Source organism: Tiliqua scincoides, chromosome 7 (genome assembly GCF_035046505.1).
Source record: "Tiliqua scincoides isolate rTilSci1 chromosome 7, rTilSci1.hap2, whole genome shotgun sequence".
In the NCBI taxonomy this organism is placed as follows: domain Eukaryota; kingdom Metazoa; phylum Chordata; class Lepidosauria; order Squamata; family Scincidae; genus Tiliqua; species Tiliqua scincoides.
The window spans coordinates 70,377,481-70,403,512 of NC_089827.1; the positions used below are offsets into that span (position 1 = coordinate 70,377,481).

Genomic DNA, 26,032 nt, shown 5'->3' on the forward strand with positions numbered 1-26,032 from the left:
TTAAATGGATGCTCCCTAAATGAAAATATTTACCTTTCTGTAAACTGTTTCTAGTGAATGTTGTGTTGCCTTTCCATGCCCTTCACCAAAAATGTAGGCCTCCTAAGATCTTATACACACTCACTGGAAGTAAATCCAGTTGAAAACAGGACTTCTGAACGGATACCAGGATTGCCTGGTAAACTGCTTCTCTGTAGAAGAGGCTCCCCCCCCCCCATAAGAAGCTGCAATGCATGCGCTGGTATTTAATGTTTAGCTTACTCCAGAGCATCACCAAACCATAGAAGTTTCAAAATTACGAAGGAACATTTTTTAAAAAACAAAAAAACACCAAACCAATTTTTGTTGAAGAATGGAATTCTCTTGAACTTCTGTTTCCTGCTCCCAATTAAATCAAAGTAGAACTCCTAGTTAAAAGAGTGTTATACAAATAAGCTTTATTCAGCAACAGTTTACTGTAATTTTCTTGTTTGGTTGTTTTATGTTAAATCAGGGGTTCCCAAACTATGTAAGCATCGTAACCCACTTCATCCTCTATGTTGGGATGCAATGCTCCTAGTGATGGTGGATACTTCTCTTGGCCCAGCAACCCACTCTTCAGGCCTCAGAATGTCCTTCAGAAGTCCCCCGTAAGTCAGTTCCAGGGTTTGAAAGCAAACTGGAAATGGCTCCTGAAAACCAGAAGTGGTTTAAAAGGCTCCTGAGGGCCATTCTGAAGCCTGCAGAGACCTGTAGTGTGGGTTTCTGGGCCAGGAGAGGCCTCCAGCACCACCAGGAGTGTCACAACCCATCACAGAAGACAAGATAAGTAATGGGTCTTCCGGAATGGCTCCTATTTGAAGCCAAACTGGTGCAAGGATGGGCAGGAGGGCCCAGATCTTGACCCATTGTGCTTAGGCTCACAGTACACCAGTGAGTTGCAACCCACACCTTGGGAAGCACTGTATTAGATTATTATTTTTATATCTGATGTGTTAATCACCTTTGGTTTCCTATGCTATGAAACAAAAAATGGGATACAAATATTTTACAAATAAATAAAACAAATGATTTTCAAAATATATTTAATTGCAGGGCTATATGTAACAAAAGCAATGTGTTTAGAATCTACATAACACATGGAGATAATGAAGTTGATATAAAATCCATTATGGTTCACAAGATATATTTACAGTGCAATCCTATGCATGTTTTACTTCGAAGTAAGTTTCGTTAAGCTCTCTGGGGCTTTATCCCAGGTAAGCGTGAATGGCATTGCAGCCCAAGACTAGAAGATTTATTTCTGGGTAGGCCATAAATGGCTTTGCACAGTCAATGCTGTCGCAAGATCAGTCCCAATTAGCTCTTCATCTCAAACGGAAAACCTGTGCAAATAATGCATTCTCTGACATGATACAATCCTTTTTCATTATCTATGGGGAGTTGCTTGTTAAAAGGCATCTTCATGAAATCCACATCCCATATCTGTCATAAGCGTTATCAAATAATTTAACTGGAATAGTAAGACAAAATCTTAAATGATAAAAGCAAACAAAAAAATAAAAGTGCATTTTTCTTTTTAACATGTGTGCATATACATGCAGTATTGTGTATCACATTTCAATGGAAGGGAAATACATAATATTTCAATTTCTTCTCTGTAAAAACATGTGAATGTAAAATACAAACACAAAATTAATATCAAAAGTGGTTAATTTGACCTTCTACATATACTTGAAAAGTTGTCACAACATTCTGGGAATAGATTTGTATCAGAAGGGATACAAAAGTGTGAAAGAAGTTAGAAAACAAAAACACTTTAAATACATGGAATACTGGTGTGTTGCAGGTTTTTGAAATCAATCAGGGAAATATTACAAATATTATATTGCATGGTAGGTTTCACTTTAAGCATATTACATGCAGTGAATGATACCAGCTGAAGTGCTAATAGCTACAAAATGTTTCCAATCATAACTCTCCAGCAAAGTAGATGTGCTAGATGTGATTAACCCTGCTTACCATGAGCTGGTTAAGTCACATGTGAATTTTTTTAAAATTCTGTAAGAGTAAAATTTAAAAATTTTATTGTAAAAGAAATTAACTGTTGAATATATTGCAACATAAAACATTCTAGATGCAGCAACAGTATTAATGGTTGAGTAACTATATCTAAAACATGAGAGAAAAATATAAAAGTATATATTAATAGGATATTTATTACATCTGAATAATCACAATAATAAACTTATAGTCCCCTGTCTGAATGCAGTCCTGCACAATATCAACCAGCTTCTTAATTCCACTGACATGAACAATCTGTAGGCTCCTGGATGACATACATAATTTCAGTGCCATTTCCTGAGCAGTAGAGAGGCACAGTTAGATTCTGCACTCCATTTTCACGACAGCATTTACAGAACCTTAAATGGCTATCAATGTTGACATTAAAAATTGTGGCAGAGGGACATTTTCCATCACAAGAAGCCACACTTATCTGTTAGAGATAGGAAGGAAACAAAAATCAATCAAGTTTTATTATCCAAATGAAAAAAGCACACACACACATGTATATTCAGACTCTTGGTGAAGACTCCAGTGTGTACATGGATTATAGTGTGTACATTTAGACCCCAGTGTGTATATGCCTTCTCCAGTGGTACCACGGAATTCCTATTTATACGGAGACAACAAACCCTAGGAAAATAGTCATGGCAGATGAGAGCTCACATAGAATAGTGAGGGTCAACCCAATCCTACCAAAATCCCCAGGGCTCTCTGTGCCTTGGAAAAGGTAAAAATAGTGATCACAACCCAGTTTCACAACTGCAAACCAGAAGTGGGTTGTGATCACTATTTTTATGTTTTCCAAGGCACAGCTAGCCCTGCAGAGAGGTCCGTAAGGCTCCCTGCACCCCTAGGAGGCTAGTGCTGGCTGAGGTATTAAAAAAAAAAAACCTTGTGCCCACCAGCAGCACAATCATTGGAATCACATCGCTGCCATGCTCCCGCCCCACCCCTTAAGGGGGCAGAAACAGAGCTTCCTGGGCTGGTGGGTCGTAACCCACCAGTTTGAGAACCACTGGTCTAAAGCATGCTGCAGAGATTAATCTGCATGGCTGTTTGAAAACATCATTATTCATTATATTGTGATGGTGTATGCACCTCTGTAAAAGGCATAAAGCAAGTGTAATTCAAAAAAATTTCAAAACAGTGACATTCCTATATATACATTCTTCAATAGATTTATTGCTGTTAGAATAAGCAATCTCACAAAACAGAGGTACGTATTATATATAAACTGCTTTTAAAAAATCTTTGCTGTATGACATCAAAGACACATCCATTATCAGAAGCTGCATAGCAGAGAGGTGTTCGAAAAGGATGTATCATGTGCTGGTTATAAAACCAAGTTGTCTATCTACAGGCAGATGTAGTGGGTCTCGTTTAAAGTGGGAGGATATTTAACGACAGACGTGAATGGTTTTGTTAGATGTAGGCAATTATATTGTGTGCTTTTGAGTAGATATTATTCCAAGCAGAAATACTCAGCATTTCTGTCATGCAAGGGTAGATAGGCAATTAAATTGCAAGAACATTTAAGAGTAGGAGGACATTGCTAGACTAAGAGAGCTTGCAGATGTCAGGGTAGCTGTAGGGCTGCTTATTTAGCATACTGATTATGACCCCCCCTTTCAGTGGTTGGTTTGCTGATATAACCCACATTGACTCAAGAAAGTGCAAAAAATTTAACTATTTGTACTTACAGGACTTCGACTTATGCAGTCATGTTTCCTTATAGTTGTCCTGACTGTCACCTTTTGGCAAATTCTTTCATCCCTTTTGCCTGATGAAATATAAAATAGTCTTCATTCATTTATTCATACACTCTTGCTGTTAAAGCATGAATAAAGATCACTAGACTACCAATCAATGAGATCACAAGGAGAATGTTGATGTTTTTGGGCAGGCACCAGAGTACCTCATGCTTTTCCCCCTGACTGTAACCTCCTTATCGCAGAGGACAGTCCAGAAGTTTCCTCAGGTTTTTGGAGTCTCTCCATCAGGTGATACAGTGGCTGTTTGCAAAAGCAGAAAGTTCATACCCCATGGCATATTTAGTGTTTAGCAGACTGCATTAGGGCTTTAGTAATTAAGTTACAGTTGTTTCAGTTCCTTTAGCCATTTCTTCAGTATTAGTTTGTCACACAGTTAATGTTCCCAGTAATTGTGGACATGGGAAAACAACTGCTATAGGTAAGGTTTTATTGTGCTGTTAACACCCCCACATTCCCTGAATATGTGGAGAAAATTTAAGATTAAAAATGTCAGCTGTCATTTAATGTTTGATACTCATGTTAATAAAATGTGAACTCTGAAGTCACATTATAAAAATCAAGGAGGAAAGCAAATTGAAGTGCAAGCTATCTTAAATGACTAAAACACTGAGTAAATTTAGCTTATTCATGGTCTGGTACACACAAACCAACATATAGGTTTTACATGTAATGAAATGCAGGAGTAAGCCTCAAGCATATATATAGACTTATGTGTAAAGAGTGTATATCTACATAAATGATTACTTAACTAAGCTCTGCTCACATAAACTGTCCTGTCCATCTTTTTTTTGAAGCAAAGAGATCATAGATGTTTATACACACTGGCCTCCGTTTAGACTGAGGATTCTACACATGACAGTTTGCCCCTGTACTCCTTGCTGCACGTAAATCCTACATGCTGGAGCTGTGTATGAACTGAATCTACAAAAATGATGACCAGGCAGAGGGACATGGGTATTCTCCTATGGGTAGCACCTGCTGTTCCAAAGAAAACAAGTTGATGGAAGTTTAAGAAAGGCATGTGGAAAAATTGCAGTATTCAAGAATCTAGGTTATGTAATTCCCACCTCACCCCATATCTGGAACATAAAGACAACAGAGAAAAAAATATGCAACCAAAATTAACTACATTTAAATAAATCTCAGTGTACACACTCCACATATAGAGACCACAGGAGATTCAAAATTATGTGCCATGTATATACAGCTGATTTTACAATCCTAGTAAAAGTGACTGACTACTGTTGTTTTGCCATTTTCAACACTCCTCTTAAAAAGCAAAAATATCACATTCTTTGGTAGAAAACAAATATTGATAAAATTAGGAAAGTGTAAGTACTGCTATTCTTCCAGTGGGTATCACAGATGAATTTTTGAATAAGTCATAAGAATCAGATGCAGGGGAAAACAAGCTGTGCTATACAAATGATTCAATACATTATTGAGGCCCAGATTTTTACCACTAAATCACAAAATGAAATTTGATGTAAACTACAGGTACAATATGGCCTTGTTAGGCAAGTTGGTCTTACCTTGCTAACAGCCCAATCTTATGCATGACTACTCAAAAGTAAGTCCAACTTTCAATGGGGCTTACTGCCAGGAAAATGTGCATAGGATTCCAGCCTAACAGCCCAATCCTATCCACACTTTCCTGGGAGTAAGCCCCATTGACTCTAATGGGACTTACTTCTGCGTAGACATGCATAGGATTGGGCTCTAAGTCCATAATGGCCTCAATCCACCTAGGATTACTACATACACTTTCTCCGCTTGTTGGATGCTGTTTTTTCTTTTCTTTTGTGCTGCATGCTTTGTATATGCAGAATCTAATTTAGAATGGTGGTCTGCATGTATAAGCCTGTTTTTCTGTAGAGCTCACCCTTGCTGGATTGAAGTACTTACAATCATAGGAGTTTTTCTGAACATTATCTAAAACTGTAAAATGAAAAAAAGATGTATACATGTGATCTGTTCTTAGAATCTATATGGGTATGCCAAGATCTGGGTTAGGGTCTAGTTACATGCTACTCTAAACACGTAACATGGATCTGTGTGTGTGCGTTTTTTAAAAGCTGTCGGGAGGGGCATGAAACAGAATAAAAGCATGTGGGAAAGGAGCTTTAAGACTTTTCCCTCACCGTGATTTTACTCCTGATCAGGCTCCCTCACACTATTTTAAAGAACGAAAATAAGCTTCTGTTAGTTTTCAATCGATTTTTTTTCTCCTTTAAAATGGTGTGCTGTGGGGGGGGGGGCATGATTGGGAACAAATCAAGGTGAGGCAAAGTCCTAAAGCCCCCCAACTTCCCCTACTGAAGTTCTGCTGTATTTCACAGTCCCCACACTAGCTGCTATTTTTCTAAAAGGAAGGAACACACAGCCACCTGGCCATGTTACATATTTAGAGAAATGTGCGAGTAGACCCAAATTTATGCAGTGTTAACTGTTGACTTAGGGCACAATCCTAACCAACTTTCCAGCTCCAAGGTAAGGGAACAAACATTCCCTTACCTTGAGGAGGCCTCCATGAGTGCCATCAAACTGCAGGATGCAGCATATGCCCCATTGGCACAGCTATGCCGGTGATGAAAATTTGGTTAGGATTTGGGCCTCAGATAGTCAAGTCCCACATGACACAATATAAGTTTTTTAAAAATGAAACTCAGTTCAGTCTTAATTTTATTCTGTGCCTCAAATTGTAATTTAGGATAATTATCCTCTGCTCCATTCAAGTCTCCGTAGAAGTGCCAACAGACATGTCACCAAGCAGAGGACTTTCCATTTAACTCAGTATTAAAGACTATTCAAAAGATACCTCCTTGTGTGAACTCATTAGTAAATCCCTGCTTGTTTGAGAACCATCAATGCCCATTACAGATTCTCTGTATACATTCTAGCTGCTTCACAACATATGTTAAGACCAATTTATATGCAGTTTCACATACAAAACAAGGTAACGCCCGTATCTAGATTGTCACACACAGCAATTACACACAAAGATGCAGGAAAGTACTGGTGAGTTAGTCACATGTGGTGACATATATGCAGAGCATCATCCCTAAAGGACCCAAAGGGAAGCAGCTGCATCAGGTGGCAGGTTCTGCGCACTGAAAATTGCAACCTAAAAAGCTGAAAATTGGTAGAAATGATTCCACAGTGGTGCCTACGTGTAAGTGTTTTCTATACAGGCAATGTAATGACATGAACAATAGCAGCAGCCAGTAAAGGAGAAGGCAGGCAGTAACAGGCAGTCTCTGCTGATGGGCAAAAAAGGAGGAGGAAACCTCAACACCCTTGCCAATGACTATCACAAGGCGGCAGAGAACAGCCTGGACAGCATCACGCAAGTGCATGACTCCTGATTGGCCAGCAATGCCTGGCATAAGTGCTAACATTGTTGACACATGCTTGGCACAGCTTGTATTGGCAAGTTACTGGCTGACACACCGTGGCACTGGCCAACTCTGCCAAGTGGCTCTTAGAATGGAAAGAACCTCAACAATATTTAAAAAAAAAGAAAAGAAAAGAGGAAGGGCCAAAGCACTCAATTCTGCAAAATGCCTAGCAATGAACTCTGGTCCCTATCTAAGAAGCCACTGAGTAGGTGCTTGATATCAATCAGCACTTATCAGGAGCAGATCTGGATAGAGTTTACACAGAGTCACAGTTGCATATGTGGACAACACCTCTGTAAAGAATATTAGCATTTCACAACTGTTTTTTTTTAAAAGAAAATACATTATTAAAAATAATAATACCTGGTTCACAATTAATACTAGCAGTAGAGACTACAGGGCTAATGGCAAAGGGTAATACACCCCGTCCAGAACCTGGCAGAATTATTGGGAACATAAGTTTCTTGTAATATAATAAAAAACATTGTATATAAATGACATTGTATTAATTCTTACACTGCCAACTCAAATTGTTCTTTTTTTGTAGAAAAGAGCGAGCCTATTTGTCTAAATTGTGATAACCCTATGCTTTAAGAATACTCGCCTGGATAATCAGGTTTACAACCATGAAAACAACATTTCCATGGGAATCTTATAACTCTGGCAAGGTAAGAATTAAATATATAAACGCACTTGGCATGCATTTAATCATTCTCCTTTTCAAAGAAAGATTATTTTCTCCCATTAAAACCCAAGGAGTTGCAAGCTATACTTGTAGCTGACTTTCAGACTGCTTTACCACAAAGCACATGCTTTTAGTTTTAAAAAGACATTCTCTATTAGCATGTAAAATAGCATTTCATTGTGTTACTTTTTTTTCCTCAGATGCCAACTCAGCAAACAGTTCTGAAGTATAACAGTGCCTTCCCTGAGACTAAAATACTGTGAAGGCTAATAATTTTTTTTAATGCTAGAATAAGCAGAAAATACTTCTATCCATTAAAACAAAACTAATTTTTCAAGGAAATCTGCTTCAATAAATGAATGTGTGAATGAAGAGAGAAATTTTTCCATGAGATTCTGTTAAGACCTTAATATTTTCCTTCAAGTTTATCCTTAGCTAAAAGCATCTTTAGATTCTAGTCATGATATATACAGGAGCCATACCAAACAGCCTGAAACTAAATTGGAAAAAAAGGGATGATGTGAAACATCGCAGCAAATACATGCATTCAAGCAGTATTGTGTTTTCAAAGAAAAAGGTGAACATATACATATCACAGTGTGTCATGTTTATCTCTAGTGTTCGTGTTCGGAGCACAATATGGAATTATATTATTGTGCCTTTTAACAGATATGATTGGTCTGTTGAACTGGTGGATTTTTGGTTTTAAGGAACTTGCTTTATCTCTCCCTACAAAGTATAACACCATGTAAAAAAATGCTGCGTTGAATCAGCCAGACTGATTTAAAATGTTTGTTGCCTGTTTGCACAGAGGACAGGAACCAGAGAACCACAAGCAGACTTGTGTTTGTCCTGTGGAACCCCTTGCACCATTACTACCCTCCCGCTGAAAAGCTACTCCTGAGGGTTGGTAAATGCTATGGAAAGGTTGCATGGAGGGGACTGCGGGAGGGGGGGAAGGAAGAATTGGCAAAAATAAGATACACCTTCCTTTGCGCAAACAAAGCACTTTCCGCTCACGCAAAGGGTTCCCTGCCATATTATATCTAATGAATATACTATCACATATACATACAATATGATAAATAATTTATTCAATGGGCAAGTGGCCCTTTTTACTGAATTGCAATTTTTTTCCTGTTAAGAATAATTTCCTCTGTGAAATATCTTGTTAGTACTTGGACCTTAAACTTCCATGTGGAAATAGCTAACTTTTCAGCTGAAAAGCATTTATCCCTACAGAATACAAAAGAAGAGCCTATATTCACCATTACACTGATTTCTTTGACGATGTGCCCCAAATCACATTTGGAAGACCATGTTTTAAGCTTTTCCTTTGAATGTATGTGCCTGTATTGTTCTGGGATAACATTAGCCAAAAAACCCACCCTTAGGTAGTTAAAATAAAATAGCTTTTAGTCATCCCCATGTTGTATTTGGAGAAATTTGGTTATACTCCAGAAGGAAAAGGTTAAAAAAAAAATCACCAAGTGAGCAGCCATATAAAGCAAGGCTTGTCAAAAACAATTGTTAAGAACTATACACACTTTACATGATTTTGGGGACAGCATGCTTTTTCTTTCCTTATGTCCCATAAAAGGAGTTTAAATAAAACAAACCCACACAAACAGCTATCCAAAACCAAAGCCAAACTAGCGTTCAACTAGCATTTTATGCAGCTGTCTTTACTTACAGGTCTTGCAGCAGCCATCATTATATGTTTCTACAGTGCCTCCATTCTAGGAAAATAGAAAGAAATATTTCAAAAAAGACTGTGCTCAACGAAACATGAAAGATGCATCGCGACGCATTCTGGGGTGAAGCTCGGTCTCAAAGCAACCTAGAAGAGACTGGGAGAAGTCAAAGAAAGTGCCTGGAGCGCTGCATATGAAGCAAAGAGCTGTGCTGCGATTGTGAATGTTACTGGAGGCTTTAAAAAAAAAAACTTTCTGAACATGTTTGGAGCAGGTCCCTGGTAGCCCTGGCATAGCAGATAACTGAAACCATGGATACTGGATCAGCAGATACCAGGGCCTGTATACTTTTATGTGTGGGTGACCTACTTTATAAAAGTTTCTGTTTTACAGAAGAAAAGCCCAGGCAGACAGTCAGTGGTGTCCCAACCCCCATTCCCAGGGAGAACGGAGTGGCTCCAAGCCGCTCCGCTCTCCTCGGACTTGCGCCACGTCTGAGGAGACCCATAGGGGCCAGCGATCCTTACCCAGATGTAAGGGGAAATGTTTCCCCTTCCCTCTGGCTGAGCCGCTTTTGGCCCCTATCCTGCGCTGGTTACAGCGCAAGCCTCTTGGCTTGCCTGTTTGAGCACAGGATCAGATTGCGCCCTTACTCTGTTTTCTGTAACAGAGGTGTCTTGAAGACCATTTAGTCCAACCCTTACTTGATGCAGGGAATTCAATGCTAGATATCCCCCCCCCCCAAAAAAAAAATAGATGTCCAAACTTTGCCTCAAGACCTCCAGTGAAGGAGAGTTCGACCATCCTCAGGTAACTGGTTTTATTCTCAAACTTTTCTTACTGTTAAGAAGTTTCTCTAATGTTCAACCAAAATACAACCCATCTCTTCCCCAGGTTAAACATGACCAGGTCCCTTACCTTTCCTCACAGGGTTCCTCTTGTTCTCCAGAGCCCTGAACACCTTCATTACCCTCCTCTGACTCTGTTCCAATGTGTTTACATCCTACTTAAAGTGTAATGTCCAGAAATAGACATCATACTTGCATATGAGGTCTTAAGAGTGAAGAGTAAAGGGGAACTATTACGTACTTCTACGTACTTGGAAACTATTGTTGTCTCAATGCAGCCTAAAATCACACTAGCCCATTTTTGCAGCTATATCTCACTGCTGATTTGTGCTCAGCATGTGATAGAGTGCAATCCAAAAATGCTTTCTGCAGTGTACTGCTGCCAAGTCAGGTCCTATATTTGTGCATTTTTTTTTTCATAAGGGCAAAACTTTTCACATTATAAATTAGGAAGACTGTGAATTCTTACGAGTATTATATCCAGTCCTAGCCACATTAACCCTGATTGAGCAATATGCTCTCATCTCCCCACTCACTGCAATGGAGGATGTAGACCCATATGTACATTTTCTTGTGCACATGGATCTGCTCTTTCTATTAAATTTAATGGAGTAGCCCAGGTGATCAAATACATGGACTATGGATGACACTTTCTGCCAAGTAACTGTGCTTAGGATCAAAGGGGAAATAAGTAGGGGAAGTACAGTATGTAATACCGGCTACCAGGATATAACAAAAACAACACATTTTGAACTAATGTTTTACAGACATCATTTGCAGACTGTAGTAGTAGTAGTAATGGAAACCATAATATGTTCCTCTAGGTATTTTCACTCTATTATATTCTTACAGGTAGATACCAAACTCCCAAACAAGAATGCTCATGTATAATCTCAATTGTATAGAATGAATAAAGGTACAAACCTTTGTACACTCAGTCTCATTAAACAGTGGGCAAATGACACCGGATCCAAGAACTACTGCGCCTACTGCAGTCTTTACACATTCATATTTAGTGCAATTTGAATCCCATGTGCTTCCTTCCTAAAAGTAAAAAACAAGAGGTTAGTTTTCTTTTAAAAAAAAAAAGTTTTTTTTCAGTTTCTTCAAAACTATGACTTGTGGTCTATCAGCCAATCTTTAACCACAGTCTAGATACCCATGGTCAACAGGAACCTTAACACAGTCAAAAATCTGTATACAGGTATCTCTGCATAAGGGAAAAGGTCTAACTCAGCCATTTTTAACTAAGATTTTTCTAACATTTGGCCAAAATAAACCTATTCTTTAGATTTTATAGGCAAATTTAATACTGGCAGGACAAATTGTGTGGGTTTTAGAAAGAATAGAATGTTCAGGCTGCATGACAGAAATATATAAGCATTCTTGCACTTGTACAATCCAGGGGGCCTGTCCCAATTGAAGTCAGTCTTGTGTTTGGATGAATAGCAGGAATACAAGAAGTATGCTACAGAATTTAAGTATTGTACTATGAAAGAATGATATAGTCAGAATTTAGATGCGCTGTTATTGTCTACAGCCTTTTAGAAGGACTTACTTCATAAATGACTAGAGTTCCATTCTCAGTATAGAAAGGACATGACACATTGATGCAAGAACCACAACAAGAAAGCTGACTTGAAGAAGGAACGTATACTTGGTGCTGTTGAAGAGAGAAAAACCTTTAACATTTCTGTATTGGTAGTATTATTTTAAAATACACACAGCTAATTATACCCTACTGCTGGATTTGCATTTAATAGTTGTGATGGTAAAATATAAATAATGTGGCTTTTCTCTCAGTTTTTTTTGACATAATTGTTCCCATGCCGCAATCATGCATGCAGGGGTGGATTCAGTGTTTGTGTTTGTGGGAGGCCATGAGCACTACCAACTGCAGAGCCCAGGTCAACAGACACAGTTTGATGGGTGGGTAGACCTGAGCTTGGAACCCAAGTCTACCAGCTGGGTAGAACTGGGCTCCCATTGTAGCCAATCTTGCCGGCACCCACCCAGTAGGCATTCCCCTTGTGCCCAATTTTGCTCCCCAGACCGGTGGGCGCCCTTGCCTGCTGGCAGACAGTTTGAGGGGGACCATGCTTCCATGGCCCCCCCTTGGATTCGCCCCGCCTGCATGAAACTGCTGCCTTGCAGAAAGCTTACTGCCATAAGTTCCATCATACATACCAAATCATACATACCAAAATAAAAAGCTCCCTCTCAGTCATATAACCTACATATGCAATAGTTTCATTTTCCTGCTCACAGGCTAAGGGAGGCAGACTATGCCTCTGCCTCCACTGTTATTAGATTCTCTCACCTACAGCAAAGACAGGAGAAGGAAAGGAATGCAGAAAGGCTTGTCTGTTCTAGAAAATGGTTCTGTCAAGGAGTGCATAAACTAAAAGAGGTAGACCTGGGTAGTACTGGGTAGTACCTGGATGGTACTGCTACCATCCAGCATAGTCATAACTATACTGGATAACTATTAACCATTACAACTATACCTATAACTATTCCTGATAACAATACATGAACATCTTTTTATACTCATTTACCTACTTATGGGGCAAAACATACAACAACAGTTCAGTACAATGCCTAAAACATTCTGCGCAAATGTAAGGGACAACTCCATCTGTTTATATTATACTCACACAGATGACTTCGCGTTTTAGCATTACTTACATCTTCACATTTTTGGGAACAGTTAACTACCGTCACATCCAATGCATAAAATCCTGTACTGGGGTCTCTCTCTTGTGAACACTTTGCAGTGTAACAAAGATTCCCATCCAAATTTTGAATCATAGACTGACCAGGGTTCAACACGGTGACTTCTTGGAATACACAGACATTATCTTTTTCTAATGTAAAACAAGTAAGTAAATAAATAATGTCAACAATGCTACCAAGCATAAGAATCACTTGCAGAGAACAGTCCTATGTTTGAGTTCTCAACTGTGAGTACCACTGAGTTCAATGGGGCTTACATCTAGCTAAGTATATATAGGAAGGCTCTCCAAAGGCTGGATCCTGGATTTAGAAAAAGACCTCCCCCTCCATGAGCGGCGCTTACAGTTCAACCGAGTCACTTTATTACTTCCAAGCTGATCTGGACACCTTCTGCACAGCCTTCTGGGATGCAGACATGGCTGGCCAGAGTATCCCTGTGTCTAGATCAGCTTGGAGCAAACATGGTAGTGTGGCGGAACAATAAGCGCCGGTTGGGACAGGGAGGGTTTTTTCTGGACACAACGGTCTCCAATTTTAGACCACTGATGTATAGGTTTGCAGTCTTAAACCTATATAAACCTGCAATTATGTTAATTAGGTACTTTTTAAGGGATAGCTGCTCCGCCCACCATACAGACACAAAACTTCTTCGGGGTTCAATTATAACTAAATTAAATCATAGCTAAATCCTATTAGAATGTGCATAAATTTGCAATCAATACAACAGTTTTACAGATGACTGTTTTACCTATCAAATTTATTTATCGCTAGTTTTTATTTTCAGTTAAAGATGGACCTTCAACACGAAACCACTTGTGCTTTATAAAGCACGTAGAAATTACCCCTGGGGGCTGGGGATAAGAATAGGCCCTCGGTTTGGCTGTACTTGTTGTAAGAGGCGACTAAACAGCCACCGGGTAGATGGGACTCATTAGCCTGGGAAGGCAGCTCATCTGAGAGAAGGAAAACTCTGATCCCAAACCTCCACTGCCTTGTGGCTACATCCAGTTATGGAAAAGGCTTCAGGAGTCAACCTCGAGGCAAAATCCGGAGCCGGAGTCCCTGAGGCAGTTCATGGCTGAACACAGTCACGTTCTGGCAACTCCTGCGACGCCGCTGGAACCAACCGTATTGGCCTGTGCCTTTCCATTGGACCATTTCAGCGACGTGGAGAGGGGGGATTTGCTGCATGGGTAACAGCCTATCCTCCATACCTACTTTACCCAGGCTTCGCGCTCTGGAGAGGACACTCTGTTCCAGAACCACCATTCAGAGCGTGACACCATAGTCTTTCAAGACTGAAGGATGCCAACAACAGAAATAACCTGATTTATGCACTTTAAAAAATTTTCTATAAATTTCAATAGCACTTTTATAATGTTCAGTGTTTATCTTATCATTTTGCCCAAATGAAATAGATACTGTCTGGACACTACAAACATTATGATGCATTCACCTTTAAATTCTCTGCATTTTTATTATGCATGATTATTATTTATTAGTAAGATTTCTATGCTACCTTTGAATAAAAAGCAGTTCACAAAGCATATGCATAGCCAAATAAATCAGTACAATGATTGAGAAACTTTACACTGTTGAAGAACTACAGAAATCAACCTGAGTAAACATTTATTTCTAACAAATGTGACGATGTTTCCCCTTTACTTGTAAGCCTAACAAACACTGAGAATTTTAGAAGCAAAATAATTCAGAGCTTTTCCCCCCAAGCAGAAATAAATATTTACAGAAAGCAATATGAATAATATTGAGAATATAGATACACACCACAAGTATACTGTGGGCAGCCACATGTGCTAGAAACATCATCATCTATTCTCTGAACTTCTCCCTGTGATGTTTAAAACAAAAAATTTAAATGATACATGTCAAATCCCCCACATACACCCACACCCCAAATGTAATCTTACGTGTACAAAGGAGAAAACATTTACTACAGTGATTCCCAAACTGAAGGGTCACAACCCATCAGGGGAACCAGAAATGGGCCATTTCCTCTTAAGAGGAGCGGCCCAGGAATTGGTACCCTGAAGACATTGCAGCAATTAAAGCACTATAGGGACCCAGGTGCAAACGTACCTGGGGAAATTCTGAAGTCTCCTGGAGGGTCCTTGAGGCTCAGAGCCACCTCTGCATGCAACACTGCTCACTGCTGCTGCACTGAGATCCAATCAGAGGCTCACAGCTTAACAGCTATGCTTTTAACAGCAATAACAAGGCCTTTTATAGTCTGCACATGCCTGATCTTGTCTGATCTTAGAAGCTAAGCAGGGTCAGGCCTGGTTAGTACTTGGATGGGAGACCACCTAGGAATACCTGGTGCTGTAGGCTTATACCATAGTCTTTCGAGACTGAAGGTTGCCAACCAAAACTGGTTTTCCCCTTTCATTTGTATTAAAAAATATTGGGTAACTGGGAGGGAGCTTTCAGTGTCTTTTTTGAAAATCACAGAACCTGATCCCTTCAGATGTATTTTCTGATCTGGCCACTTTTGGGTCATCCTCAAACCTTTCTAATTTCTATTTACTTGAAGATCACACACCATCTACCACACTGTGCTATGTGCTACACTCCCTAGATCACGTGGGGAAGGATTTGACAGACAAAAAACATTTTATCATCATGATAGATAGGGATTTTTATCAGGCATTTTCCAGGACACAGGTTTTGTTTAAACCAAGTTAGAAAAATGGAAGAAAAGCAGTTGTTTGAAAGCTCATATCTTGCAAGTTCAGCAGAAACTAATATCTTTTAATAGGAAGTGTATATATTTTTCAGAACAAGTGTACATTCTTACACATGATAAATATGCACATAAATTTTAAGGTTTGTTGGCCAGTGTAATTATGCTAGTGATAACAGTTTAATCACACTGATTTGGGGTAGTTTTAGCACCAGTCTGAAATCAAGACCATGTGTAAGTCCAATAGGACTATTATATAGGAATACATGAAAAGGTAGCCCAAGGTCAAAAATCCAAATGGTGTTCCCTATAGATTAAACAGCAGGTGTTTCATTGAAGGTATGCCTTATAAATTAAACAACCAAAACTTTTAATAGTTCCTGAAATCTGCCACCTAAAAAAGCCGTTACACTACTCCCCTATCCTGGACTGGGTTGCATAGATTCCATGAATTTTGCACATGTATTTTTAAAGAAAACAGTGGGATTATGCTCCATATGTATCACAAGAAGAAGTGATCAGGAGATATGAGGCATCTTAATTTCTTCCATGAAAAGAAGTGCCGTTTGTGCATGGGGAAAGGGTAATTTCCACCCCTTTCCTCTGCAGTCCCCTAAGTCCTTCAAATACCTATTCCTATTGGGGGACCCTCCCAGGAACAGACATTTGGGGGGCTCAGGGGACTGCAGAGCAAAATCACCCTTCCCTCTCTTGTCTTGTGCAAATGGAATAAGAATTTAGGATACAACTCATGGTATTAATACACGCTTAGCCTATTGACTCAGAAAATTTCTTAGTGCGATCATTGGAGTTACTGCTTGATTAATTATACATATTAAACTACTATCCTAAGTTATCATCAGACTTCCCTGTAAGCTGCATGGCCACACAGCTCTAAGGAAAGCCTTGCACTGCCATTGAAAATTAGAGGAAACTTTAGTTATTATATGATCATTTGACACTGAAGACTCATCACACAATAACACCAAGTCGAATTGGTTTCTTTGGATAAATTTTCTCATGTTGACTTTGAGCTGCTGACATGTTGGCCAGTCTTGACTACTTCCAAGGCAGTGCTACTACCACCTTCTAAAGTACTTGCCCTAGATTCCGTTAGAACTTACTAAAGCTTGCAACCTAGTGTTAACAAAACTTCCTACACCTCAGTTGCAGAAATAATCTCAACTTTCATATATATGTATATAAATATGTATAAATGTTTATTTTTTAAGTAAAGCTCTATTAATTTACCTCAAAAAAAAAAAAATCAAAGCAGTTTAGGACAATAAGAAACAATTAAAACCACCTAAACCATTAAACAATTAAAGGCACTGTGGCAGATAATCAAGGCAAAGAAGAATAAAATCATTGAAGCAGTTTAAAAATGGCAGTAGAAAAGTCAGTAAAAGGGACACAGCAGGAACATCTTGAAAAACCAACATCCAGTCTGAAATAGCTAAGCATTTGCACCAAACCAGGTGTGATGTTTATCATGTAATTTGCTCTACATTTTTCATTGTTTTTGGATTAGGACCACAGCAGGAAACAAAGAGATAAAGCAGGAACAAAGAGATAAATGTGGTCTGAGTCTGACTGCCCCTCCCCTGTAGCTGCTACTTAACAAAGAAAAAGTAGAAACACCATTAATGCCACATCTAGTTGGGCCCTTTGCCAGACATGGGAAAATGCTCAAAAATGGGATCTTGCTTTCCAGGGGAGATCACTCTTTAAAGTTGGTGCCACAAATGAAAAGGCTCTGTTCCTCATAGTCACTCACTGTACTTCAATAAGCAGAGGAACAAAGAGCAGGACCTCAGATGCTGAGGAACACACAGGGGGTACTACAGGAGTAGTACTACAGAAGAAGGAAGGGTTTAAAGTATCCAGGACTCAGGCATTTATTTTAGAAATGAATAGGTAGCCAGTGCAGACTGAACAATATGCTCCAAATGATCAATCTTAGAAAATACTCTGGTAGCAGCAGAATATCCAATCTGAAAATTTCTTACCAGTTTACAAGGTGATACAGAAGCATTTTCACAGTTGCATTCTGGGGGGAAAAAAATCAAAATGACCTTATCACTAGGAGGGAAAGGGCTATAAGCTGCCAATCAAAGTAAGATAGAGAAAATTAAAATGCAATTACCACAGTACCAGTCTGGACAACACTGTCCAGGTACTCTTTTCTTCATAAGTTTCATATCAGTAGAGCAGTTCATCAGAGATAAGGGACAGAGATTCTCATCACAGACTGCAGAAAGAGAATCAATGGTATAAAAATTCCTTGGACAAATTTGTCAAAGACACAAAATTTTTCAACATTACATTATTATTTCTTTACTGTTGTCATCTTTAATTACATAGGCTGGGTTCCAAAAACAAAACAAAAAACTAGATTAGATTCATATAAGAAGTGGGATATTTGACCTCTTTCAGCAGACCACTGGCCCCAACCCAACCTCATTACATATCACAAATGACTTTAGAAAGCCTGTAGTTTCAAGAGGAGCTTGCTATGTGGCATGCGAAAAAGTGCCAAGAGAACAGCTTACATGGTTCTTTTTATTTTGGCAATGATTTATATAAAGCAACAAGTTTTGTAATACCATGAATTAGGGAAGATGTTGGAATGGCTAGAGTGCTGGGTTTGAGTGTTGGAAAACTAGGTTCAAATTCCTGCTTAGCTTTGCAGCTCAGTAACAGCCCAATCCTATCTAAATTTCCCCCCCCCCCCGCTGATGCAGCTGCGCCACCGGAACACATGCTGAAATTGCAGAAGGGGCAATCCTTGGGGTCTCTTCCATGTAAGGGAATATTTGTTCCCTTGCACAGGTGTAAGCTGCCGCTGCAGTAGATTTACTTGGACCTGTGTCAGCAATTGACTCAAGTTTGAAGGTGAAGTAAGCCTCAGGAAGGGGCATAGGAGTATAGAGCTCCTGTCACTGATATTGTCCCCTCCCAGTCTCAACAACTCCCCTATCCCTGGGGTCTCTGCCCTGTTCCTTCCCAGTTACACCAACCCAATGCCCACCCACCCAACTTTCCAGCACCAGAGCTTTTCTGGAAGCCACTCACAGAGCAGACCACCTGCATGAAATAGCAGGTCACATTTTACATTCACTATTAACCATGCTGAGATGCCAGAACATGTTCTGGCGGCGCAACAGTCCCATAGGATTGGGCCATAAGACTGCAATCTTATACTGATTTTCCTGAGAGTAAGCCCCATTACACACAAAGACTTACTTTTGAATAGATTGGGCCTTGCACAAGCCTTTAATGTTCAACATGAACTACCTCATAGTTCTGTGAAGCTAGAATGTTGTGCTAAGCACCTTGGAAGAATGGACTATAAATTGAACTGATGAGGAGGACGTGCAGCTTTCTAAATGTGCCAATGATGAGATATGAGTCCCAGATGTAGGAATCCTATCAGATGCAAGCCATACAAGTCAAAATGGTCTGTGGTCCCCTTGCTCCTTACTTCCCAATAAGTATTATCAGAACATAATAAAAGAAAAATAAACATAAAAAAGAAAATATTTCTTTACTCAGCGTGTGGTCGGTCTGTGGAACTCCTTGCCACAGGATGTGGTGATGGCGTCTAGCCTAGACACCTTTAAAAGGGGATTGGACAAGTTTCTGGAGGAAAAATCCATTATGGGGTACAAGCCATGATGTGTATGCGCAACCTCCTGATTTTAGAAATGGGTTATGTCAGAATGCCAGATGCAAGGGAGAGCACCAGGATGAGGTCTCTTGTTATCTGGTGTGCTCCCTGGGGCATTTGGTGGGCCGCTGTGAGATACAGGAAGCTGGACTTAGATGGGCCTATGGCCTGATCCAGTGGGGCTGTTCTTATGTTCTTATGTAACATGACTGAGCAAAATAACACAACCAGGTCCTGTACTGATCCCACCACATGGCAACTGCAATAACCCTTGAATGCGAAGAAGTTAGTGGTCATCTTAAATCTATTCCAAGATATATTATAACAAAGCAGAGCTTACCACAGTGGTAATGGGGACAACAGTAATGGGTGGTGCTAAGATCGACAGTGACAATTTCCCCTTCGTTACATAATGGAACAGGTTCAATGCAGGATTCACAAACTGCAGGAAATAGCAAAACAGATAAAATACAAAGTTAAAATACTTTAAATTGACTCCTTGCCAGTTTTATAGCATGTTATGGTATGTGAGTTTGCTTACTACAGCTGTTATTCTTAAAATAACTGAACCTGTCAGAACTCTGCAAAAAATGAGCAACCGTCTCCTACTAGTGGTGAAAAAAATTCTACTGAATTTCATCAGAACTCAGAAGTGCAACTGTTACCCTGCACATGCCTGATCTTGGAAGCTAAGCAGGGTCAGGCCTGGTTAGTACTTGGATGGGAGACCGCCTGGGAATACTGGGTGCTGTAGTCTTTTGAGACCGAAGGTTGCCAACCAACCAGCTAGCACAATAGTTCTCAAAGTATTTTAGCACCAGGACCCACTTCTTAGAATGACAATCTGTCATGACCCACCAAAAGTGATGTCATCAACCTAGAAGTGAAATCATGGCCAGAAGTGATATCATCAAGGAGGGAAATTTTTTAACACCCCATATGACAAAATCAGAATAAAAACAGAGGCTTGAGTGACTGGTAAAGTGAAACCTTTTTTTTTTTTTTTAAGTCTCATAAAGTTAGGTGTGTCCCAACAGAGTGTCATTTTGAAAAGTGGGTTCCAATGCTAAAATGTTTGGGAACCACTGTGTTAGAGCAAGGCCGGCTCATCCATGAGGCTGACTGGTCACCTCAGGAAACAGATTGCTGAGAGGGTGCCCATTTCTGACTGCCTGTTCACCCCCAGTACTGCTGCTCCTCCTCCTTTTCCCAATTCCTGGATAGGAAGAGGATGGAGCAGAACAGGAATTGAGGACAAAGTAAATGTTCCACTATTCTCCTTGCCTCCTCAGTTCTGCTCCCTTCCCTTTTCCAATCCAGGAGGAGAGGCTGACTTACCACCAGTAAAGGAAAGGCAGCATTTGACAAGTTGCCAGGAGGTCTTGGGCTGGCCCTGTGGTAAAGATTTCAGCATGGTAAACTCCATGCCCTGTACCTATTCTCATACGTGGTCACTGCAGATCGTACACATTATAACACAGATAAGGTGGGATAAACATCCCTAACTAAATAAAACATGGGAAAGTTTTCTTACCACATAAATAGGAGAAACAACAAGGGTCTTCTTGTTTAGCTTCAACAATAAACTGGTCTTCTCTGCACTCTGGACGGGAAGCACTGGGACATGCTGACGGATCACATTCTATTTCACGAAACACAGTGAAATATAACTATTTTTTATTTCTTTGTAAATTGTCGAGGCATCTGGACAAACGCCCTTCTTAACCCGTTTGTTTCCGTTTATAACTTACCACATCGGTATTGAGGACAGCAGGAAAAAGGACTGTATCCCACTACCAACTTTTCAGTACTTTTGCATGTCGGAATAATAGGGTCACACAGAGTCAGGTTGCACTCTAAAAATAATTTTCACAAAGGACTGAATCAGGAGTGAGTCAACGAAACACTGCCCTCCTTCCATATAATTCAACCCGTCCTCTCAGGTAATCAGAGGGAGCCTTTCTGACTGTGCCGCCACTGGAGGAGGTGAGGGGAATGGCGGCAAGAAAGAGGGCCTTCGCAGTGGTGGCTCCCCATTTGTGGAACTCCCTCCCCTTGGAATTGAGAACATCTCCCTCTTTAGAGTGCTTTCAGCGGGGGCTTAAGACCTTTTTATTTAGGGAGGCCTTTTATGCTGACACCAGGGGACATGGCACATTTTGAATGGATTTTAACTTGGGATCCAGGTTTTTTATTGTGTTTTATTGTTTTTAATGTCTTTATATATGTATATTTTATGTTTTTAATTGTGAGTCGCCTTGAGTGTCCTCAATGGATAGAAAGGCGGGATATAAATCTCTTAAATAAATAAATAAATAAATACCCAACAATCTCACACAACTACACATGACAGCTTGCAGTTCATAATTTCTAACAATGGACCGAACAGCAAGGCAACCAGTCTGCATGCTAGAGGGTGACTAACAGGAAGCAGAACAGTTCCTGCTTCCTGTTAGTCAATTTGTAGCGTGCAGGCTTGTTGACTGCATGTTCCGCAGTTCAGTTAAGGAAGAATATTAAGCAAGAAGAACTGGTGCCGCAAGCAATACCACGGTAAACAAAGGCACTCGTAATGGGCAAGCAGGGGGTGCTATCTATATAGCTTTCCCTGTATCTGTGGTTTCCTTTGGAGGGCCAGAGAAGAACTCGCGGGGATACGCGAGCAGCCAATCCTGCTTAGTCTTTTCATGCAAGGTGACCGCTCAACCTCCAGACCACACCTCCTTCCCCTGATAGACTGATTTCTTACAACTGAATGCTACAACACCGCATGGACATTACTGTTGCAAAAAGTATGCGCTCTGTTGTACACCTACCACAGATTTTCTTTGGGCAGCAGGCCCGCTCTTCAATGACATGAATAATCACTTCACCCTCCCGCTCACATTTTGGAGGTGGCTCTTCATTGCATTCAGGCTCTACAGCAATAATGCTCCCGTTCTCCAAGCATTTATACATGCAACATCCTTTATTGGAGCCATTCCAAACCTCTCCACCAGAACGAGGCTGTCCTTCATTATCTGTACAGGCTATGGGTGAAAAGCATAAAAACACTCAGTTCTCCAGTAAAGGCTGACTTCTGTTTTGATGTAAAACCATATCTGCTTATAACAATCAAGAATAAACATGGATTAATATATGTATTTTCTAATTAAAGGGCTGAATTTTTCCTGGATCAGCTTTAGAGAGTTCCTTTGAAAAATTGTGTTAAGTTAGATATTTGGTAAATACAGGCTTCATGTTAAAAAATATTACAATCTGTCTTCCTGACTAGGGGTTCATATAAATCCGATTTTACATTTTTGTACAGATTACCCATTTGCTTCACAATACAATGGTAAGAAGTGATATGTTCTTATGTACTATTAAGAATTACATTGCTGAATCAGTCTAAAATTTTCACTGGTTCCCAAACTGTGGGCTGGGACCCACGGGTGGGTGGTGACCTGATTTTTGGTGGGTTGCCAAAGGGTGATGAAAAGACTAGATAACTAATTGTCTCAAGTCCTGAGGTTATTAAAAACTGCTAATTACCTCACAAAAAGCTCAGCTCCTGCGGTTTGCAAGATAGCTGCTGACCTGCAAGGAGCTGAGATCCTGAAGTTTGCAAGATCAGATAAATATTTGAAAATCTCTTTCTGGTTATTATTACTTATAAGAAAATACATAAATAGAATATTTCTTTCTAGATCTCCTCTTTTTAAGTCTGGTAAACCTAGGTGGGTCCCAATAAAGTGTTGTTTAAAAAAGTGGGTCCCAGTACTAAAATGTTTGGGAACCACTGGTCTAAATTCCATCTAGTACAGCAACTAGCAGCTGAATGTCTCTTGAAACTTCAAGAGCCTTATAAACAGGGACAAAAACGATGGCCATTTCCTGTGGTTGTCTGCAGCATTCTGGTATTCCAAGGTTGCCTTTATCTTCTCAAAAGTCAGTTGAGATCATTCAATAAATGTTGTCTATCAAAACTTGACCACGTTGACCCTTTCTTCATACCACTGTACTTGTAGCACAGAAAACCAGAGCTATTATCTACCCTTTCTTCATTACAAAGTTTGACAGCATCCCAGTTAGCACTTCCACCATCAGAAGCTCCCTCCATGAACAGAAGTTAGTCCTTCTGTAAATTTAAAGGGTCCTTGTACAAGCAGAACTCTTTCTTTTCATGGAGGCAACTTCACAAAGAGAGCTCCCAGCTACTTGGGATACTATCCAAGGTAACAAAAAAACATACATCTGACCTACTAAGCAGGCAGTGGGTTGAAGGAACTTTGAGGATCCAAGATTCCTATACTGGCAATATGTCCCTTTGCAAATGCAAACAGTGAAATTGGTAACCACTGCTCTAGCTAAATACTAAACAGAAGACAGAGACCATGCCTCCTAGCTCCACCAGAAAACAAGCACACTTGGGTCTAATGGGAAAAAATGTGATTAAATACCTATAGGCTTACTCACCACATTTTTCTTCAGGGATGCAAAGGTCAGAGTCTGTTCTATGAAGAATAGTCCCATTTTTGCAAACACAGTCTTCTCGCAAGTAGGAGCAGGGTGATTCTTCATAAAACCATTTATTTAGGCATGTTTTGGCAGCACAGGGTTGCACGCATGGTTGATATTCCTTCCCATCAGGGCAACTGAGTGCTACATGTCATATGTACAGAGAAAAATTGAATGTTGCCAATAGTTTTTTTTATGATCATTGTAAAGTGGGGGGGGGAGGAAGAGAAGCTAAAATACATGTATCATATATATAGCATAGCACAACTTATCTAAACGATCAGTTTAACTACATATCTTACGTAATACATCTTGATATAACTCAGCCAAGGTTTTCAATTACAAGATTTGATAACTGGAGCTCTCTTTATCAAAGGAAAAAAAGGTTATGATAAAAAGGAGGTATCACGTGATATGCAATGTTTTGTTTGATTTGTACATAAGTCCAACATAACCCATATGATCAACTTTTAAAATAAAGTCTCCCTTGGACAATTAACTTCAGCTTACTTGCCCTCAAATACCATTTAATGCATGTTTCCATCCTTAGTCCCTATGGTCAATGGTTGACTTTGGCCTCCTTGCCCCACCTATAACCCAGTCTTTTCCATCTAATGTAGGCAGCAAGACCTGAGCACACACTGTATAACTTTTGTGTTCTGCAAAGCACCAGGGGCACTCAGTAAACATCATGATTTAGCATGGATTTGAATCTGAGCCTATTTATTTAAGTTTTTATTTATTGGAAAAAAAAATTACACCTTCCCCCTGCATCCCCACAGGGGCTCTAGTGTTCTGTGTATTGCACCACAGTATTGGGGTATTCAAATCTGAAGCAATTAAACCTCTACCACTTAGTTATAAAACACAGTACTATACTCACAGCAATAATCTGGTGTTCTCCATTTAATACAAATATTGTGTTTGTTGCACAATGCTACATAGGCAGAAAGAGCATCACATTCATAGTTCCAAAAATAAGTATTATTAATCCACATTTTCTCACAGAAGTCTTGAGGAGAAACCTAGATTTAAAAGAATAATTTAGCTTGTTCAATGAACACTAACAGTTATCTCTATTCTTGATCCAGCGACCTTTTCATTTTGCAGAGTTTGTTAGTGTCTACAGTCAGAACAAAACAAAATTGTGAAACATCAAGCTGGTGTAAGTCAGGCCATTGGTCCAGCAAGCTCTGAACTGTTCACGCTGACCGACAACAGCTGTCCAAAGCTTCTGACAGAGATTTCCAGCAGTGACATAGCTATGCCATCTGGCAACCAGGGGCAAAAAAAAAAAATGGTTAGCATCCCCCCAGAAGGCCTTAGTAAGGCACTTCTGTTCTTTGTTAAAACCAAAAGCATCCTTCTAAGGCCTACAGCAGGCCTTCTGATGCCTGGAAGACCATGTATGACCTCCCTGACCCTTGGAAGGCCTGCCGGAGACCTCAGAAAGACACTTCTGGTTTCTAAGACACTTCTGGTTCTAAAGGTCTTCTCAGATCTTCTGAGGCTCGGGGAGGCTGCACACAGCCTTCCTGGGCGTCAGAAAGGCACTCCCGACACCCCTCCCAGGAGTGTCACCTGGGATAATTGACCCCCCCGCCCCCATCAGCTATGTCACTGGTTCCCAGCCCTACATGGATATGCTAGGGATTTATTCTGAGACCTTCTGCATGCAAAGCATGTGCCCTGCCATTGAACAACAGTTTGGGCTATGTCAGAATGCCAGATGCAAGGGAGGGCACCAGGATGCAGGTCTCTTGTTATCTGGTGTGCTCCCTGGGGCATTTGGTGGGCCGCTGTGAGATACAGGAAGCTGGACTAGAGGAGCCTATGGCATGATCCAGTGGGGCTGTTCTTATGTTCTTAACTACAATTCCCAGGAAGCCTTGCAGGTCTCTTGTTATCTGGTGTGCTCCCTGGGGCATTTGGTGGGCCACTGTGAGACACAGGAAACTGGACTAGATGGGCCTATGGCCTGA

At 40.1% G+C, this 26,032-nt stretch overlaps 1 protein-coding gene across 1 annotated transcript in view; it reads right to left on the bottom strand.

Moving 5' to 3' along the window:
• Nucleotides 1-2,275: 2,275 nt before the first annotated feature.
• OTOGL (otogelin like) overlaps nucleotides 2,276-26,032 on the bottom strand; it is a 90,889-nt gene continuing 67,132 nt past the window's right edge. Inside the window, 15 exon segments of the mRNA XM_066634501.1 lie at nucleotides 2,276-2,476; nucleotides 3,747-3,826; nucleotides 9,595-9,640; nucleotides 11,368-11,487; nucleotides 12,002-12,106; nucleotides 13,132-13,310; nucleotides 14,965-15,028; nucleotides 17,890-17,930; nucleotides 18,027-18,131; nucleotides 19,891-19,992; nucleotides 21,085-21,192; nucleotides 21,302-21,406; nucleotides 22,367-22,579; nucleotides 24,009-24,194; nucleotides 24,934-25,075. Of these exon segments, the coding sequence (XP_066490598.1) occupies nucleotides 2,276-2,476; nucleotides 3,747-3,826; nucleotides 9,595-9,640; nucleotides 11,368-11,487; nucleotides 12,002-12,106; nucleotides 13,132-13,310; nucleotides 14,965-15,028; nucleotides 17,890-17,930; nucleotides 18,027-18,131; nucleotides 19,891-19,992; nucleotides 21,085-21,192; nucleotides 21,302-21,406; nucleotides 22,367-22,579; nucleotides 24,009-24,194; nucleotides 24,934-25,075 (1,797 nt within the window).